We start from the raw sequence: 20,363 nt of genomic DNA, 5'->3' as shown, positions 1-20,363 counted from the left end.
AGAAATATTTTTTCATCTGAGAAGAGGAAAAGATGTTAAACTCAGACTCATACATTGTGACTTGGACTTGGGACGGACATTTGATTCTGGGGATACAGCAAACATCACCCAGGTCCTTTACTGAAATTCAGAGTTCACAGAGTTCAGAGGTAGAAGGAACCTTGAAGATCATCCACCCCCCAACTTCTTCACTTCGTGGACACCCAGAAAGGCTACTCTACGACTGGCCTAAAGTTATCTTTCCATGAATAGCAATCGTTCATAATCACTTTGGCAAATTCCCTAAGAGGACACCAGGCCTCAACAAGAGCAACCTTGGTCTGGATAGGGAGGGTTCATAGAACAGTTGAGATTTTTAGAAGTTTAAACATCACAGAGGCATAGAATGACATATTTGAAAAGAACTTTGGAATTAATCAACCCATTAATATTTATCAAACATCTATTATGAAGCAGGTAGGTGCTGGCAATGACACAGAGACCAAAAAGAAAAAAAAGAATAAAAAGACAAAAGCAGGCTCTGCCCTCAAGGAGCTTACATTCTATTTGGCAAAACACCACACACACAAATCAGCAAATATAAAACAGAGTAACTGCCTACTTTCACAGATGAAGAAACTAAAGCCCAGAGAAGGAGAATAAAGGACTTCCCCACTGTCATACAGACTGGCAGTGAGTGTAGAGCTAGGAACAGAACCCAGTTGCCCCAAGACCCAATCCATCTAAGACTCTTTCCATAATACTACAACCATCCCTTCAGACCCATCTTGGGCAAGTCTCGAAGAATTAACCTTCGATTTTGTTGTTACACTTTCCAGGCAATCACTAGTGGCACAAAATAATGGCCACACCTGACAAAGTTTATTAGTACCAACAATGCCATGTTTAGCAACATAAAGACTCTTACCTGGCTTCTGTAGCAGCGAGGGCCAAGTCAAATCTCATTTTGTCTCCTACTTTACTCAAATAACTAAAATACCTAGTTTGAATATGGGGGGAAAAGGATATTTAATGATAAGTTGAAGAACATTTTACATATTATTTTAAAAATTATTCAATGTCTAAAGAAACAAATAACTTTAGAATTTTAAATTTGCTTTGCAATTTAAAAAACCTTCAAAAGACTCATATGCTGGCTGGCTTTTGTGCATGACTCTCTACAAAAAATAATATCATATCAAAAGTAAAATGAGATCAATAACATTTTAAAGAGCAGACAAAATATGCTTATAATTAAAATCAATAATGAGTAAAGTTATCAGCAACAATCAAAAATATTTTAACGTAGCAAAGTTCATCAAAATAAGGAAATTAATATTTAATGCTGCCCTCAGGTAAACCAAAAATTAACCTCTTATTAAGCCAGGCTGTCCTAAAAACCACTCAATATGTCCTTACTATATTCTAGGCACTTGTGGAGAACAGAGAAAGAATTATTTAAAAAAAAACCAAAACATTTTCTGCCCTCAAGGAGGTTTTAAAAAGTTAAAAATATAAACACAAGATATGTTGAAGGCAAAAGGTTTCTCTACTGGATTTAAAATCCTCTAACAGTTAAGTACTCTCGGTCCAGGAAGGAGGTATCCACACAAATGGAATTGGGGGGTTTTGTTTGTTTGTTTAAGTAATGAAGAAAAATAAATACTTCAACAAGTCAGAGAATGGCTCATGTAAAAATAGTTTGCCCAGGTTAAATATTGCTGGGAATACATTAAATCCCTTACATAATGTATTCCCAGCAATATTGTTTCTTTATTCTGTAGTCTGCCCAGGTTAAATATTGCTGGGAATACATTAAATCCCTTACATAATGTATTCCCAGCAATATTGTTTCTTTATTCTGTAGTCAAGAAATTGACTTAAGCAAACTTTGGGAACTCCAGGTTTGTAGATTACAACAACTAGATTTTAAGTAAACTGAAGGTAGGAAACCTATTTTATTTGTCTTTATAGGTGTCTCTCTTGATGTCTCTTCTCAATACCTTATACACTTAAGAAATGTTTCTTGAATGAATAAGGAAATACAGTATTCCAAATGACATTTCTAAAAGCTCTTTGTTTACCTGTGGGCAAGTTCCAGTTCTTTAACCGCATTAAGCACCTCCTTGAGGTTACTCTTCTCATCCTTAAGAACAGATGTAGCTAGCCTCTGAAGTACCAAAGCCACATTGAACATGAGAACTGTATCACTGGGTGCCACATGTCTAGCCTGTGTTCATACAAAGCAAAAGGAAATAGGTTTCATGAGCCAAGCCACCTGAGAGATGGGTCTTGGTCTATCATCTTTGTCCAGGTAGCTTTCAGAGATGCACAAACATGAACAAAAAGGTCTGAAGGAGCAATCTCATGCCACCCCAAGAACCAAACTTTTTACCTTGAGCAAAGTCTGCTTGCACTCCTGCAGCTTGCCACACTTGAAGAGGGCACGGGCCAAATATAGCACCACCTCTGTGTTCTGATGTTTGTAGAACTTTCGGAGGCAGTTTTCATACTACAAAGGAAAGAGAAAGTGCTTGAAACACAACACAGATTACAAGACCATTCCAGTTGAATAGCATGAGTCTGTGTAATTAAAGCACTGCTCGTCAAAAGGGCAAGGCCTTTTCAAAGGTTCTACAGTTTCAGAAAAATCTCAGTTGTGTTTTTGTTTTAACTTTCCTCAGGACACACTTTGGCAACAAAGCTGGACCATTCAAAAATGCATTTGAGAAAGCTGTGTTGTTCTACAATTTGGGACACAAGCAACTCTGAACTGTCTGTACCAATGGCAGGCAGAAGAGTATGAATTTGGAGGACTAAGGTGACAACAAAATATAATTTTGAACAATAACATGCCCTGCCCTCCCATATTTTCTTCCCAGCCCAACCATCCAGTCTCTATTTTCAACCCTGTCCTGGCTCAGCCCTACTGGTGGCAGCTGGAGGCCTGACCAAAAGCAAGAAAGAAGGAGCCCGCCAGCTACTAAAGATGAGCAAGATAAATCAAGACAGCTATAGCACCTCACACAAGAACTTTCTTGTGATTTTTTTAATAGGTAGAATGCCAAAAAAATAAATATTACTACTGCAACAAGGTTCTGTACAATAAGGCCATTTTCACAGCCTGGCAGATGGCAAGTGGTTGAGTTAATCTTAATTTCTAGAATGAATGTACAATAAATGCCTCCTTGGGTCCCTGCTTCCCTAAGTCTCACTACATAACATGGCGGTAGCTGACATTTACACAGTGTTTAACGGTTCATAAAACACTTTACAGTCATTATCTCATTTGGTCCTCAACAACACCTATATGTGTAAGTAGAAATGTTATTACCAGCTCCATTTTGTAAACAAGTAAACCAGGCATGGAGAAAGAAGTGGCCAGGCAGTTAAAAAGATGAACTCTGAGAACAGCATTTGGATTTCTGAACCACAAGTTAAAATCGTATCAACAATGCCTAGCACACAGTAGACATTTAATAAATGCTTATAGATCAACAGGATGCTGGTCAGGTAGTGAGCCTAAGAAGGACCAATTAGAATGTATTTGCCTGGGGGCAGCTAGGTGATGCAGTGGATAGAGCACCAGCCCTGGGGTCAGGAGGACCTGAGTTCAGATCTGGCCTCAGACCAAACACTTAACACTTACTAACTGTGTGACCCTGGGCAAGTCACTTAACCCCAACTGCCTAAAAATAAAATAAATAAATAAATAAATAAACGATGTATTTGCCTGGAGACTTGCAAATGGAACCAAAAGAGCGTAAACTGAAAAGAGGTTTGGAGAAAACCACTACAAATATCCATGAAGCTGGATACTATTAATGAAAAGTTACAATGTAAGAAGACTAAAAAAAGAGATACTCTGGAATTTACAGTAAAAAAAAAATCCAAGAAAGTAGACAGTTACTTAAAACCTCTAGCCTGAGATGTTTAAACACAAACCTACCAAGTACAAGAAATAAGCAAGGACAGAAAGAGATATTAACTGAAGGAGGCAAATTTTATCCCACAAAGATCACTAAGTCTTGGTGGCATGAGACCCATGACTAGGCTCTCCTTCATGTACAGAGAGCATTCTATATTAAAAAGATATGCTCATATGAGAAAATTTGGGAACTAAGGCAGGAAAGCATTGAGGTAAAGATCAAAGATACTGTATTTGGAGTTTCTTATAGACTAGCTACACTAAAAGAGGAAAAAGATGAAGAATTTACTAAAGAGATCATAAACCTTACACAGGAAAATGCTCTAGCAGTGATGTGGGACTTCAAATACCTGGATATCTGGTGGCACATTCTCTCTCCGCCAAGAGCAAATCAATTTCAGAATTTGTTTTAATGATAATTTCATCTTTTAAAAGGTGGAAGAATGAAAAAAGGGGAATGTATATTCTGGATCCGATTCTTACCCACAAAGAACTGAGTGGAAACTATGAGAACCTTCAGTTCAGTTCAACAGATACTAACTTCTACTATGTGCAAAGGGATGTGACCATTCTATCTCTGAATTTGTGACAGCCTAAACTGTCCATACCTAGAAATTCCATTGCTTAGGAATATATCCAAAAGAGGGTGATGACAAGAAAAAAGGCCCTATGTACATCAAATATCTATAGCATAATTTTTTTGTGCTAGCAAAGAATTGAAAAAGAAGATGCTCATCGATTAGGGAATGGCTAAACCAACTGTGGCACACTCTGCAAGAAAGAATGAATGTGATGAATACAGAGAAGTACCGGCAGATTTTGAGTCCTGGGGGCGGGGAGCCCTCTGTCACAGAACAAAGTCCCTTCATAAAAGGATTTGTTCTGGAAAACTTGGATTCAGCCGCACCCTAAGACCTAGAAGGCCGCACATGGCTTCGAGACTGCAGGTTCCCCACCCCGATGGACAAACTGATGTAAAGTGAAGAAAGCAGAACCAAGAAAACACTAAAGACAATTACTACAACAATGTTAAAGGAAAGAATAACAAAATAATCAGAACAGGATGCTGCAAATGATAACTGGCCTAAAGGAGAGATATGAGAGGGTACCACCTCCCCACACTTAGAACCTGCAGGAGGACTATGAGTGTGCAACACTACAGAGAACATCAGATTTTTTTCCATGTGTTGGTTACTTTTGCTGAACTTTTTCTTTATCCTTTTAAAATGTAGGTGATGTAGAAACACAAGATAACAAAAAATTATTTTAAAAACAAAAAAAATATCCAAAAGTGGAATAAGCTGGCCCATGAGTTTCCCTTTACTGGACATATCCAAGAAGAAGGCTGAGTGACCATTAGGTGGCTACACTGCGCTAAATAATCTCTAGCCTTTCATCTTAGAAATTTTACAATTTTAAGGTGCATACATTTTTCTATCAGATTTAAAGCATTTCCTAACTTGAGTTCAGGTACTGCATTATCTCACCTCAAGTTAATGTATATTAAAAACATAGTTAATGCATACTAAAAACAATATCGAACTATAATTAATCCTGGATGTCCCCATTAATTTTATTCATAATAGGCTCTGACTTAAATTTTTGAATGGACGTCGTTAGGAAGAATGACAAAAGAATGGCATTTAATTCCACTAGAGGGCAGAAGTGGTTAAGAAAGTAAACATTCAAGTCCATCAATAAAACTGGTCTTAAAACAGTATTTTTATCTCAAATTTTCTATTTCTTTTAGATGATCCAAGGAAAAGACATATACATTACCATCTGAACAGCACTGATATATTGCTTCTGCTCCACATAGATATGTGCTAAGTTTAGCCACACATCACTGATATCTGCGGTTGCCTCTCTTACTTGGGCAAATACATCACGAGCCTCACGGAAATATCCTTTGTGGGCCAGTACAGCACCTAAACAGGAGTGAAATATACAAAAAAATTTTTTTTAATTTAAGCTGACAGTGCCCAGTAGGAAATTAGGACAAATAAAAGTAGCAAATCATATTTCAGAATAATTGTATTTATAGAGAAATTCAGGGTAATAACCTCAGTGTTGAACTAAGATTCACCATCACTCGTCTCCGAATCATAAATTTCAAACTAGTGCAAATATACAAGCCTTACACTACCTATGCCATTGGCAGCATAGAGGTTCTTAGGATCATTTCTGAGGACTTGCTTGTAGATGGCTAGTGCACGATCCTGATGCCGCTTTTCCTAAAGAAGAGAAATAACACCGTTAGTTAAAGATGCTAGGAGTTCAGTCAAAGACAGCCAAATCCTACCTTCAGTAAACTAAGATATTACCTTCTCTCGGTCTCTGGTGGGCTGATGCAAAGTTTGCAGCCAAACATTGCCAAGGGCCAGCATAGAATATGTGTCATTTTGAGTGGATGGTTGCTTTAATATTCTTTCAAATTTCTTCTGACCTGGACCCCACTCTTGCTTGGCCAAATGAAGATTGCCAATCAGAGACCAAGCATCTGGATGATCCTGAAACACATGTTAAAAGTTTATAAATATTCTAGGTCCCAGAAAGTTAAGCACTGGAAGGAACTCCAGCTATCATCTGGTTGAAACCCACCTACCTCATTTTACAGAAGAAGAAGAAACTGAGCCTCAGAGAGGAAGGGGCTACCTTGTAATTGTAAGGTAGGCAATGGAAGAGCTAGGACAAGATTCAGGACTTCCAAGATATCGTAGTCCATTGTCCCATGCTAACTCTTCAAATATGGTATAATAGACAGCCCAATGGACTGGGAATAAAACTTCAAGAATTTGAAGGACGAGGCATCACAAAAACAAAGTATTCACCCTACACATAAGGATGAATTTCATCCGAAGTCATATGAAAAGGTGAGTGCAGGTTACTTTACTTTTATGGAGGGGGAGTAGTTCAGGGAGAAGGTTGAGAATAAGAACAGATGGAACAGCTGCACACACATAATACTGGGTATCAAGCACTGCTTAATGGATTACCACTTGCTGGGGATGCAACAGAAGGTAAAATTAATGCATAAAATAGGATGTTGGACTAAATGACTTTTTAGGTCCTCCCCAAAAGTCTACAAAACTAGCGTACAGCAATACAACCTGCATTTCTTTACCACCACTGTGTTTAAAAGAAATAAAAGTTGGGAAAAAACAGACTGAGATCAATAGGTCATAGCTTTTAAAAGGAAATAATTTCATTCATCAGACAATAAACTGAAAATTTTCAGTTCTCAAAAAGGATTTAATATTACCAACCTGATTGATCTGCAGAGCTTCTTTAAACCAATCTGAAGCTTCATAAAAGTTTCCTTTATCTCTAGCCATTGCTCCTAAGCGTAAATAGCCTGAAAGAAACATATGCTAAAAGACCAGCTCTACAAAATCAAATTTTAGCTTAAGTTCTACCTCTTCAGTCTACTGTTTAATGCCCAATTCTTGCCCACCACCCAAATTTCTCCCAATATTCACCTCAGTTCAAGAAAGTTCTGCCTCCTTCCTATGGCCTACAGGCAGCGGGCCTATCCACCCAACTCTCCCCCCACTGCCAGCCATACTTCTCTTCTGGCCATTCCCCCTCATCTAGAACGTCCCCACCTTCTCCTTCAATCCTACTCATTCTTAAAGCCATGCTTAAATCTGCCCAATAAAGAGCTAAGTTCTGTGAAGCCAGAGATCGTGTCTTTTATATATTCTACAGCTAATGCTGCATATGTATGTAAAAGTACATTGTGGGCGTCTAATAAATATTTGTTGATTTAACAAGTTTCAACATTTCTCATTTTTGCATGTTTGTTAAATAAAGGTATGTTGAATGAGTAACTGAATGACATGCAGGATTTTTTAAAAAGTAACTTAAAATTCTTACAGTCAACATAATTAGGATGTTCTCGTAATATATTTTTGTACAGCTTTTCTGCCTCGTGGAATTCACACATTGCCTCATAAAGCCTGGCCAGATTGTACGACGTTGTAACTGAGATGGCGTTATAGTAATGTTCGTCATGCTCAGCTTCTGCCTTAGCACGATCCAAAGATGCCAGAAAATATTTCTGTTAAAAACAGAAAAACAACTTTCAAAAAAACGTTAGGTCAGGGCTGACTTTAAAAAAAACTACACACTCCAGAAGGATACAGACATCCCATTTTCTCACCTTTGCCTCCCCTAAGTTTCCAAGCCTAAAATGGAGGGCACCCACATTATTCAGAATCTCTGGTGGGACGTCGGCCTGTACTTTCTCCTGCAGGATACGTGTTGCTGTTCCGTATGCTGACAGGGCACCCTGTAAGCCCACAAAGACAGAAGCAGGCCTAAGTTATGATGGTGACCAATGCCTTACACAGTTTACATCACAGAGCAGGCAGTGCCCAGCTAAAAGGGAATTCTACACCACGTACCTGTATGTCAGTCTGCTCTAGGATTTGTGCCAGTTCAATCCAGGCCTCAACATCATCTGGATACTGCTCTGTGACCTTCTTCAAGTGGCCCTGAGACAGAGGAGATGTCAGAATCAGTGTGATATCCACAAGTCACCAAGATAAGTCCCCATGAATGCAGCATTAAAGCATCCAAAAGTAGTGCTTTTCAAGGTGATTAAAAATTAAATCATTAATGTTTAGGAAGCACCAGGGAGGAGAAAGACCATAGACTCAAAGTCAGGAAGAGGGCTAGATACCAGCTGTGCTATGATTTCCCTGTCTGGCCCTGGTCATGTAACTCAACTTTTATGAGCCTGAGCTAATGTGAAAACTGGAGTTATCCAATCCATAAAGCCCTTGGTAAACCACAAAACAGTATATTATTATTACTATTAAGATGATTTTCCCTTGAAGTCTTATTCTTGAGGCACAAAGGTGAGCCTGAGTTTGTAAAGGGCTAAGGACAATGGAACACAAGCCTTGGGGATCCTAACCCAAATCAGAAGATTAGTTCCAGGGATCTATTGTCCCAGGTCCACAATGTATAAGTGGAAAGAAGCCCTGCCCCAGAAGGGTGGCCATGGGAGGATAATTTATTTTGGTTACAACAAGTCATGAACACTATTTTTCTAAAACGAACAGGAGTTGTGTGATTTTTATCAGTAGAGAAGGTGGGGTATAGATAAAATAACCACTTTTCTGAAATGCTAAATTCTATTGTTAGTTTTTTTCTAGAGTAACATTAATGTAAGGAATGACTGCCCATGGAATACTTCAAATCCCATCTAAAAATTCCACCTTACACAAGTAGAATTTCTCAACCTCTCAATTCTAGTGCCTTCCCTCTTTTAATTACTTCCTATTTATCCTATACACAGCTTATTTGTCCATATCTGTTTGCCTGCTGTCTCCTCCATTAGCCTGTGAGCTCCTGGAGGGCAAGGACTCTTTTTTGCTTCTTTTTGTATCCCCAGCATTTATCATAGTGCCTGGTATGTGGTAGGTCCTTAATGAATGTTTACTGACTGACCGACATCCATTTGGAGATCATTTCAGAATAACTAAGATTTCAAATGTACCTTAGCAATGTCTCGTTTGTCTTGATCTTCTGAAGCAGCATACAGAGAGCCAAGAATTTTCATTGTTTCATAATTGTTGGGATAGGCTTTCAAAACTTTCTCAAAGCATTGAGATGCGTTCTCCTTGTCACCTCGGTAAATATACATCTGGCCCAAACCAAAAAAGGGCAGTACAAAAGAGGATGAGGCAAACTGGGTGGCCTGATAGTAGTACTGGAAAGCTTGGTCATAGTCCTCCTGAACATGGAAGGACCTAGCCAGCTGATAACAGCTTTCTGCCTGCATGGCTTCCACCTCTGTGTTATGGAAAGCATGGAGAGCCAAGTGCTGGACTTTGCTATAATCCTGAAAAATGAAGAGCACAAGAAGGATAAGACACCAAACCACCTCAATCACAAAAGATGATGTTACACAAAACCTTTCCAAAGTAATACAAGAATTAGGTGACTAAAATAAATATTATCATTGGTACTAAACCATCTCAGAGTTTACTTGAGTTTTCCCCATTATCCTTGTTCAATAAAACTAAGCCATGAAAAGGACATCATGCACTTAATAATTCTTTACTTTAGTGGGGTATGTTAGGAAAAGAAATGCATTCTTTCATCTATTTTTTATCTATTTTATCTATTAAAAGCTACCAGTTAGAATTTTATATATACCGATGTAAGAAACCACTTCCTACAAATTAAAAGGCTCAAATTTTACTCTATAGGGACCACACCAAAGCTGTCACCATTTATACAGGTACAGAATGTCCTCCACATATCTGTCACTATAAAGAGGCACACTCATCACACTTCCTGTGTAATAATGCCTTAACTTATATACAGCTTTAAGGTTTGCAAAGTTTTCTTTTCACAACACCCCTTAAAGGTGGGGAGCACAAATATTATGATCTCCTATTCTACAGATAAAGGTGAAAGGGATAAAGGTCAGAGAGTTTAAGTGGCTTGTCCTGGGGCACACAGTTAGAAAAGGTCTGAGCCAGAACCTGAAGGCACCTTTCTGCTAACTCTAATTCTACTCCTCTTCCAATTCCACTGAGAGAGCACATCAAATACACAGATACCCCAGACCATGTCAGTCAAGTGAGGGGTCAATATAAAAACTCAGGTCCCAACCTATACCTATTTGGCCTCAGACTAACTTTCCATTAGTGTGAAACATCATACGTTTTGAAGCAAAATCAAGAAAGAGTTAAAGATAAAAGATTTCTCAAACCTTTTTGAAGAAAAAGTGATTTGCCAAGTGGTTCAATACCATAGGATTGCTAGGATCAATTGTATAAGCTCGGGAAAGAAGCTGGACTCCATTCTTGATAGAGTCAGCCTAAACAAAAAGACAAGGTTTGGGTTGAGAGTATAAATGCAAAATATTCAGAGAGCACTTTTTCTAAAATGTTTTCCTTTTCAAACTTTTAGAGATATGAACATTACACAAAGCCAAACCCAGGTAAACAGTTTACCTCTTACTTTACTTTTCTGAATATTCAACTTAAGGTATCTATGTTTCCCAATAATTAATCAAAGGCAATCACAACTTTATTCTAGTTTTAGCTTTAGAACTATTCCCCCATGTTCTAATTTTGGGTATATGAACATCATTTGACACAAATGATTTAAAATTAACACTAGCTCAATATGGCAAGCAATAGAAAATACTCCAATACATTCTGTTTCGAATCACATTTTTAGCTGTAAAGGAACTTTTCACAAAAGTCTGTCACATATGTTATTTAATGTGATAATGTTACTCTGGCTGCATTGCTCCTCTTCCTTAAGTAAGGCCATCTTATAAATATTTTTTAGATGATTTGTAAAAAAAATATCATTATATTCTGAAGAGAAAAAAGAATCTGTTTATAAAGGAAAATATGGCTCCTTTTTCCAATCTATATTTTGGACTCATCTTTTCAGCTAAACAGATTCTTTGAGGATTTCTCTATTGATAACCACATCAATCAATATTTGGATTGTTTTCTTACTCACATACCTCTTTATTATTGAGTTCTAGAACAGCCAATCCAACTAATGCTCCCACACACTTGGAGTTGAGCTCTAGGGCTCTGCTGAAAGCCAGACGAGCTTTCTCCAATTTGTTCAGTTTTACAAAGCAATGTCCCATTCCTAAGCGGACTTCAGCTAAAAAAAAAAATCAAGTCATTCAACCTGTTAAATTAAGGCATTTTTAAAGTTCCATTATTTAACCCTTCTATATTTTAAATAACTACAGTAAAACTCCATTATCAAGAGTCTTGTTACAATGATTTGTTTTTTCAATGGGTCAAATCATATCCTCCCTGATAGCTCCTTCCCCATGTATTAAATGATGTAAACCTTCCCCACAAGAATGCAAAATACCTAACTCTGGAGTGTTATTTATCTCTCAACACCACTGTTAAGACTGTGCTTCTGAACGACAATTTTCAGGTAGAAAGAGCAAGAGGTTCCTTTGAAAGCGAAAAGCCCTGTGATCAACAACAAAATACTGTCCATAATTTTTATCCCTTTTGCAGATTTGCACCTTACATAACACAACAGCCTGGCCAAAGATGGTTTGCTATCACACACATCCTGACCACTACTTGCTTGTCTGAGAGAATGAAAGGGCACTCACTTAAAGAAAAGATTTTGTGCAGGCAGTGAAGAGTCAAAGCTATAAGCAGCAAACCACACCTGGGTTTGCTAGTGGACTCCTATGGCAACTATAGGAGAAAAGGCTTTAGGTGAAACAGTGGTGTCATTAGAAAGTATACCAGACACCTATGGCCAAAACCACTCTCTTTAAATAGAGGGCAATAAGACTGACAGACACTCTAATCGTTTTCTTGCTTACATGTAAGAAAGTGGCCAAAAGGCAGTGCAATGAAATACTGAAGCACTGAAATCTATCTCTGGCTACAGGATATGATTATAGTTAAGTGGCACATAGTAAACACTTAACAAATGTTTTTGATTTAGCAACTGATGACTGATATTTACTTCCCTGAATGCAGAATGACACTGAGAATTTAGAAGTGAAAAGAAATTGCGATAATTAGTCCTACTTCCTTTTTTGACAGGCTTATGAGACCGGGAAAACAGGCAAAAGAGGTAGAGTACACCTGGATTTCAGCAAAGTATCTCACTGAATCAATCAATGAGCACTCATTAAACACCTAGCGTCAAGCACTGTGCTAGGCTCTAGGGACATAGAGACAAAAACCAAACAGTCCTTGTGCTCAAGCTGACATTTATCAGGGGGAACATGAACACATTAAGTAAATATAAAATACACAATCTAGCTGAGTTTTGTGTGTTTTGGGGGGGGGTTAGGGAGGGGAATCAGGAAAATCCCACTGTCCTCCACCCTGGTCAGACCACAATTAGATCACTGCATTCAGCTCTGGGAATGACATTCAAGGAAGGACACTACCAAGAAAGAACACGCCCAAAGGAAGCCACCAGGGCTGAAACTGTGCCACATGGGATCAGTAGAAGACTCTCAGAGCACTGGTATGAGAGCCAGCATAGGTCAGGAGAGGCATGATGACTATTTTCAGATATCTTAAGGGCTCATACCAGGAAGAGGTTATTCGATTTGTTCTGCTTCCCTCCTAAGGGAGGGAAGAACCAAGGTGGAAGCCAAGAGAGGCAGATTTTAATTCAATACAAGACAACATTTCCCAGTAATTAGAGCTATCCAAAAGTGAACAGGCTACCTCGGAAAGTAGTGAGTTCCTTGTCAATGGAGTTCTTAAACCACAAGACTGTTGGGAATGCTGTGGAAGAGACTCATGCTTTCAATTCTAATATGATTCTATGACTTAAAGGGGCACAATATCACCTACTGTCTTGTTTTTAAAAACCAACTGAAGACTTTAAATTCTTGATGTCATTTCCACTTCCATCTGAAGCACATTTTCTCATGTAACCTCAAGTTAAAAAACAGTCCACTAAATTATCAATATTTTAAGCTGGGTCACGGTTTTAGCCTCTCTGCTCTTCCCTTACCCGGACATCCTGGATTGGTGCGCAGTGCTTTTTTATAGTATGCAAGGGCTCCTCTGTAATCTTTCTTGTTGAATGAAATACAAGCTTTACCTGTCGTGATTTAAAAAAAGTAAAGTCAGTAGTTATTGCTAGTTGAAAGAACGTTAAGGTATGCGTAAGATTTCAGTACAGATAAATACACACAAAAAGCAATGCACTTTTAGGATCAGCCCCACATAGCAGTAAGAATTTATGCCCATAGACAGAACAGCTCTATCTTTATCTTTAAAATAATTCTCTGAACCAGTTTGGTATGCTGCCCAAATAAAGACGGATTATTGTTTATTAAACACTCAGTGCTCAGGAATGTATTATTCTTAATTCAGAAAGTGATTAATTCCAATTAATTTCAAAGATAAAAAAATTCTTGCCAAAATAATTAAACCTCTTAAAAGGATAACCTACAGGATATGTTTTCTCTTCATCACAGATTTTCTCCATTGAACTTTCTAAGGCACTCTTCAGAGGATAAGCTTTATTTTTATTAAAATAAAATTCTTCCCCCTTTGCTGAAGGGCCAGGGTCTAACTTTATCAATTACTGAGAGCTATATTCTTGACACAGGGGAAGAAATAAAATTCCTAAGACGGCTACTAAAGATAGCTTACCAAGAAGGGCTGGTATATTATTTGGAGACTGATTGAGTACAAAATGAAACTGTGCATCAGCCTGGTCCATTTTGTCACCTTCCAACAGACAGAAGCAGGCTCTTCCCAATAAATGGTTCTGGATAAAAAGAAGCACCAAATTAGATTTCCCTTATAGCAGATGGCCAATATTTATTTCCAAAGAACTTGTGATAATGGAAAAGACAGGTAAGATGTGATAAATGGAGGTAAATTCCCTTAACTGTAACATATAATTAGCTGGTGGATAGTTCTTAATTATAATCTAAAAAAAAAGTGTCCTAAAATGCATATTTTCACCAGTAATTCTGATGACAAAAGACAAAATTACAAGTTTGCAAATTCTGTCTGAAACCTATGATCCTCCACTGAAAGAATATAAGATGATGCTTGAACTACCCATTCAAAATGTGTGTTTTACAGGAGAATTTTGCCTGTTACATTCATGCAACTAACTTCTTCATAAAAATCAATCAGAAGTGATTAGGAGGATGACAATGGACTAAATTGTACTTTCAATTTTCTATTAAGTGGTACTTTCAACTAACCCAAGCTATTCCCTACCATAAATGTCATCTTTTTAACACCAATATTCTCCAAATGATGGATGCTATATGGCCACAAATCATTTCCACTACAATCCCAGAGAATCAACCCTGAAATCAACCCAAAAAGCAATGGAAAGTTGAATGATGGATGTAAAAAGCTAGACACAGCATGGTGCAAGTGAAAAGTACTCAAGGAGGATTCACAGCACCACAGTACAAATCCAGTTCTGCAAATTACTGACTTTGGCCAAATCACTTCATCTCTCAGGGGTTCAGTTTCCTTATCTTTTAATTGAAGGAGCCGGACTAGATAACCTTTGAGGTTCCTTCTGGTTTTACATCTATGACCCTATGAACCTGTATTACCAACAGTGCCTGGGACCTGTAAAATGTCATCGAGGATATGCCTTCCAGAAAACAAGGTAGGCTGGTCACACTGTGAGCGCAAGGAATAAGAAGAGACAGGCAGTCTGCACCAGTGCCTCCAGAATACTAAGAGGCCTGTAGAAGGTATGCAGTACTGGGCAGCTCTTCTGGAGGATTTTGGGAAGAACAGAAATGAGAACTGCACAGGGTGAGGAGGGGAGGTGCTGGGTGATCTGTGTGAGGTGGAAGGGGACACCAACCATATCAAAAAGAGTCCAGATTCACTAGAGCCATTTAACCAAAGATTTTACAAAGCCACAAAGATGTTTTTCATCATCAACATTCATTTCTTTAAATGAGTCTATTTCATTAAACAACAAGATGCACCTTCAATGTAAATCACACCCAGTAGATATCTGTTGTATGATTTCCATAGCTAGGGAAAGCTTTTTTTTTTTTACCTGATCATACATGATAATTTTGTCAGCCATCGTATACAACAATGTTGCCTGGGTAATGAGCTCCTTCTTGTTGTCCTTGTTTTTTTCCTTCCTGGCCTGCTGGACATAGTAGGCTGCCAATGTATCTAAGCAAGTCATCTGGTCTTTTTCATGGTCTCTATAATCCAGGTTGCCATCTATTCGAGCTGCTTCCAACAACTTCACAAAATCTTCTGTTTTTCCTTGCTTGTAATATTCCAGCTAAAAAGTAACAGAGAAAAATTAGATAAGAGATGGCAACTGAGCTGAACTCTTAAGGAAACTAGGGATTCAGAGGCACAGACATTTCAGCTATGGGGGACAGTCTGTGCAAATGTGCCAAGGAGATGGACTGTCAAATTTGGGACACAGCTAGTAACTCAATTTGACTGCAACTCAAGAGTGTGGGGAGAGGAGTAGTAGCATTGAAATATATCTGGACAAGTAGGCTGAAGCCAAATTTTGAACATGGTGGTGATGTGGGTTGATCTGTTTCACGAATATGAATTTGTCAGGTATGTGGAAGATGGAATGGAGAAGGGAGAAATTGGAAGCAAAGAGATCAATTAGGAAGCTATTACAATTGTCTAGGCAAGAGACAATAAAGGCCTGATAAAAGTAGCAGTTATATGAATGGAAAAAAGAAGGCAGATTTAAGAAAATTTGCAGAGATGGAACTTAATAGATTTTGCAAGTGACTGAACATGAGGTTGAGGGAAGAGTCAAAGATTATTCCCAGGGTGAGGACCTGGGACACTGGAAAGAGAAATGGGAACATCTGGAGGAGGGGTCAGTTTACTGGGGAAGATTAGCTCTGTTTTGAACGTATGTTTGAGATACTAACAGGAGATCTAAGCGGAAATGTCCTTTAGGCAGATGGTGCTATGGAGTTGGAGTTCAAGACAGATTAACATTGTATTATAAACTGGGAATCCTGTACATGGAGATGATAGCTGAAACTCTCTCTCAAAAATAACTCTTCTTCTATGTGGCATCATTCAAGAGAATACAAGTGGGATAAAGAGAAATGATTTGGGGTTTGCCTTTACATCCTAAGCTCTTAACAAAAAGCCTGGCACATAATAGGCATTTAAGAAATGTCTACTGCATTTGTACAGACAATTGCTTCTGTTGTCTATATTTCCTAGAAACTTGGGAGGAGGGAGAGTCTTTAGCTGATACCAGTTTTCACTTCAAGAAAATAAAAAACCTTATGAATAGAACTTATTTGGATTATTTTAAATAACATTTCTTTTAAAATGATGAAAAACTACTATTGTGCTATAAGAAATGATGAACAGGCTGACTTCAGAAAAACCTGGAAAGATTTATATGGTCTGATGCTGAATGAAGTGAGCAGAACCAAGAGGACTCTCTGCACAATAACAGCCACGTTATGCAATGACTAAGATTGTTAATCTGAAACCTTCTCAGCATTACAAGGATCTAAGACATCTCCAGAGGCCTTGGGATGGAAAATGTTGTCCACATCCAAAGAAAGAACTATGGAAGTTGAATCGCTATCACTTATTTTTACCTTCTGTTGAGTTTTGTTTCATCTTTATGATGGTTCCTCCTATTGGTTTTAATTTTTACTTACAACTTCACTAATGTGAAAATATGTTTCATGGGTATGTAAATGTAAAGCCTACATCAGATTGTGCGCCATCTTGGGGAGGGTGGGGGGGAGAAAGGGGGAGAAAAATTTTCAACTCAAAAGCATATGGAAGTGATTCTTGATAAATCAAAATAAATTAATAAAATTTTTTTAAATGATGAAATATTATACATTTAATATGTCAGAAGTGTTCTACAAACAATAAGAGAGTGAACTTCTTTAGACACAATATAACTCTACAGTGGACCTAAAGTTTGCCTGAGTGGAAATCAGATACACGTAGCTTCTTAAAAGATACATACTCTGAATTTATTTTCTTAGTCAGCAAATGAAAAACTTATTTAAATAAATACTAACTGCTAAAGCGATCCATATGTGCAATTGGGTATGTTCCTGTTTCAGAATACTGATAACTTCATCCCCCTCCGGTAACTGATCGAAGTCAAGTTCAATGACCTAAAATACAAAAATATTTGTTATTCATTATTCACATCCTTGTTCACAGTTATTTTTCCCAAAGTACAAATTTTATTTATCAGTACATATATGCCTCTTTATGTAACAAACAAGAAAAAAATCACTTATGTTCCTTTTCAACTGAGACAAAATGCCCAGTTCAAAAATACTGATACCATTCAATGTGAGAAAAATGCTTCTGGCAAGCACAAGAAATATGTTCATAAGTACCAGCACAAAAAAAAGTTGGCATTGCTGGATAAGGCAGAATCATTTTAGCTATAAAATGCCACAGATGTCTTGGTATGCTCCATACAACAAGCACTGCTTTGCATTTGTACTTAGAACTCAAGTATGCCACCCTAATTACTAAGGGAAATGGTCCTAAGTTGGATATATTTTAATGCTTCAACAACCTGTGATTTCATTAGGGTCGGTACAGACTGCAAGCCTCCTCTGTGACTTAAGCGGCTTTCAGGAGTTTCTGTGGCCAAAAATACCATCATATCACCAAATAACCAATCTGTTAACGTACAGACCTTTGCTAGGCTAGTCCTCAGGAAACAGACATACAGTCTGTGACCGCCCTTAATTCAAGCTAGTACAATGCAAACCCCGCGGCCCCCCTCCCCCCCACAAGTTTACACTGAGCTAGTAGTCTTCAAGAAGCCAGAATCACCCTCGCCACACTAAAAGAAGGACTTCAGTGGAGGAGAACTGATTTAGAGTAAGCCAACTACATTTTCTGCATAATAATCAGCTTTGCAAATGGATCCAAGCAGTGCAACTTTATGTCAGAGAAACACTTGAACGTGTGCATAATCAACTAGGAGTGGATGTAACTCCACTTCTGATGACTTTAGATAGCAAAGTCGAACTTCAAAGGAAGTCTAAAATTCGGGTGAATACAAAGCAGTGGGACCTCCGTGAAGGAAGGAGCTGTCAAGAACCCTTTACAATGGAAAGGGAAAGGATGCAGAGGAAAGAAACTTGGACTGTGGAAGCCACAGACCCCCCAGTCTTCACCAGACCGAGGGGTAAAGACCCCTTAACGTCTTTCCCAAGCAGTGGCTCCGGAACCAGAGGCTCCCTGCTCAGATGCTACTCCGGCCGTCAAACTGCCCCTGCGACCCTGGGTAGACAAGTCAGTTCCTTCACTCAGCTCCGCCTGCCTCAGTTTCCTCCTCTGTAAAGGTCTCATCCAGCTCTAGAGCTAGGACCCTATGAATGAGTGGGGCGCTCAAGCAAATGTTGGATGGGGCCAACAGGGGCTGGGGAGAGATGTACGTGTGGGTGTGACAGGTACGGGGTCCCAAGCAAAGTTACCCAGGAGAGCTCTTCGGACCAGGATGAGGCACAGACGGAAGTTCAGAGGGAGGGGGTGTCAGCTCTCTGCCTCCTCGAACCACCCCCCACTCCGGTCTGCGGACGACCCCAGGTCGGCTCGGACCCGGACCCGGGCCCGGGGATGGGGGTGGGTCAGACCCCGGACTGGGGGGGGTAAGGGCTGGGGCAAACCCGGGGCATGGGGGGGTGAGGGGAAGGGGGGGTCCCGCTGCCCCGCCCCGCCCCCTGCTGGCCGGGGGCACCTCCTGGCCCCCGGCTCCGCTCACCTCATCAGTGTCCCGGAGGGGAATCTCAATGGAGCCTCGCGACATGGTGAGGCCGGGAACCCGACGCTGGCGGGGCCAGCTCCCGCTCCTCCTCCGCGCCCGGCTCCGGCGGCGTCAAGCGCTTCTCTTCAACTCCCCTCCGGCCGCGAACACAACGAGCAGACGCCGCCACAGCCGAAGGGGGCCCAGGCACTTCCGGCTCCCTACCCTTTTGAACCGGAAGAACTCGCACGCGCGAGGGGGCGGGGCTTACCAGGGGGCGGGGCGGGAGCGGCTGGAGGAGGTGTCGAGATTCGCTTGTCCCCGCCCCCCGCCCTTACGAACGGGGTCCCTGAGGCCTCGGAGCCAAAGAACACCGGCGGGAGTCAGGCTTAGAGTTCAAGTTCGCCGACTCCGGGTGCAGCCCGGGCTCCTGAGCCACAATCTGTTTAACTAATGACAAAATTCAAAACAAACTCGGCCAGACTTGGGCCCGGAGAGGAATTGCGGGGTCAAAGGGTACGCACAGTTTAACCGCCTTGGGGGCAATCGTTAAAAGGGAACCTTTTAAATGGCACCAACAAAAATTGTGCAAAGGAACTTGCGTCATAATCGATTTAAGTAATGTGGTACAGTTATAACGTCACTCTGTGAAACTTCTCCTGTATCAACCTGAGTGAAAGGAAGGTCCCTGGAAGAATTCGGGATCTAGAGTCAGAGGACCTGGGTTCGAATCTCTGTTCTGCCAGTGACTGCCTCTATGACCTTAGGAAATGGGCTTCATTTCATTGGTGTGGGGATCTCCCAGTGTGGAAATTCCCTCTGCAGCCTCAGACACATAATACTAGCTGTGTAACCCTGGGCAAGTCACTTAACCCCATTGCCTAGCCAAAAAAAAAAAAACCCAAAACGAAATTCCCTGTGCTGATGTAGAAAGAGCATTGTCCACCACTTATAATCTTAAAGAGTTGCCCAACGGGCAGCTAGGTGGCACAGTGGATAGAGCACCAGCCTTGAAATCAGGAGGACCTGAGTTCAAATTGGCCTCAGACCAAACACTTGACACTGACTAGCTGTGTGACCCCGGGCAAGTCACTTAACCCCAGAAGCCTTAAAAAAAAAGAGTTGACTATGGCCACAGTTATTACCATCACTAGGCTGTCTTCTAATAAAATTAAATTAAATTTCCCCAATTAATAGGCATTTACTCTCTCTCTCCACCCCACCTCCC

At 39.8% G+C, this 20,363-nt stretch overlaps 1 protein-coding gene across 2 annotated transcripts in view; it reads right to left on the bottom strand.

Moving 5' to 3' along the window:
• CTR9 (CTR9 component of Paf1/RNA polymerase II complex) overlaps nt 1-19,365 on the bottom strand; it is a 56,119-nt gene extending 36,754 nt beyond the window's left edge. Inside the window, exons 1-18 of one of the 2 annotated variants that reach the window (XM_078148774.1) lie at nt 19,154-19,365; nt 17,442-17,540; nt 15,449-15,688; nt 14,056-14,173; nt 13,409-13,498; nt 11,409-11,557; nt 10,638-10,745; nt 9,414-9,758; nt 8,314-8,403; nt 8,070-8,198; nt 7,784-7,967; nt 7,174-7,262; nt 6,232-6,417; nt 6,054-6,141; nt 5,687-5,835; nt 2,375-2,491; nt 2,064-2,209; nt 908-979 (exon numbers count right to left, since the gene is read on the bottom strand). In XM_078148774.1, coding sequence (XP_078004900.1) covers nt 908-979; nt 2,064-2,209; nt 2,375-2,491; nt 5,687-5,835; nt 6,054-6,141; nt 6,232-6,417; nt 7,174-7,262; nt 7,784-7,967; nt 8,070-8,198; nt 8,314-8,403; nt 9,414-9,758; nt 10,638-10,745; nt 11,409-11,557; nt 13,409-13,498; nt 14,056-14,173; nt 15,449-15,688; nt 17,442-17,540; nt 19,154-19,198 — 2,444 coding nt within the window. In that variant the 5' untranslated portion in view covers nt 19,199-19,365. The remainder of the gene's footprint in view (nt 1-907; nt 980-2,063; nt 2,210-2,374; nt 2,492-5,686; nt 5,836-6,053; nt 6,142-6,231; nt 6,418-7,173; nt 7,263-7,783; nt 7,968-8,069; nt 8,199-8,313; nt 8,404-9,413; nt 9,759-10,637; nt 10,746-11,408; nt 11,558-13,408; nt 13,499-14,055; nt 14,174-15,448; nt 15,689-17,441; nt 17,541-19,153) is intronic. The other variant, XM_021001958.2, reaches the window with a different exon arrangement.
• Between the last annotated feature and the right edge of the window lie 998 nt (nt 19,366-20,363).

The sequence above is a fragment of the Phascolarctos cinereus genome, unplaced genomic scaffold (assembly GCF_003287225.1).
Source record: "Phascolarctos cinereus isolate Bilbo 61053 unplaced genomic scaffold, phaCin_HiC Scaffold_9;HRSCAF=440, whole genome shotgun sequence".
In the NCBI taxonomy this organism is placed as follows: Eukaryota; Metazoa; Chordata; class Mammalia; order Diprotodontia; family Phascolarctidae; genus Phascolarctos; species Phascolarctos cinereus.
The sequence above is the reverse complement of the archived record's forward strand: the minus strand, read 5'-3'. Positions and strand labels throughout refer to the sequence as shown.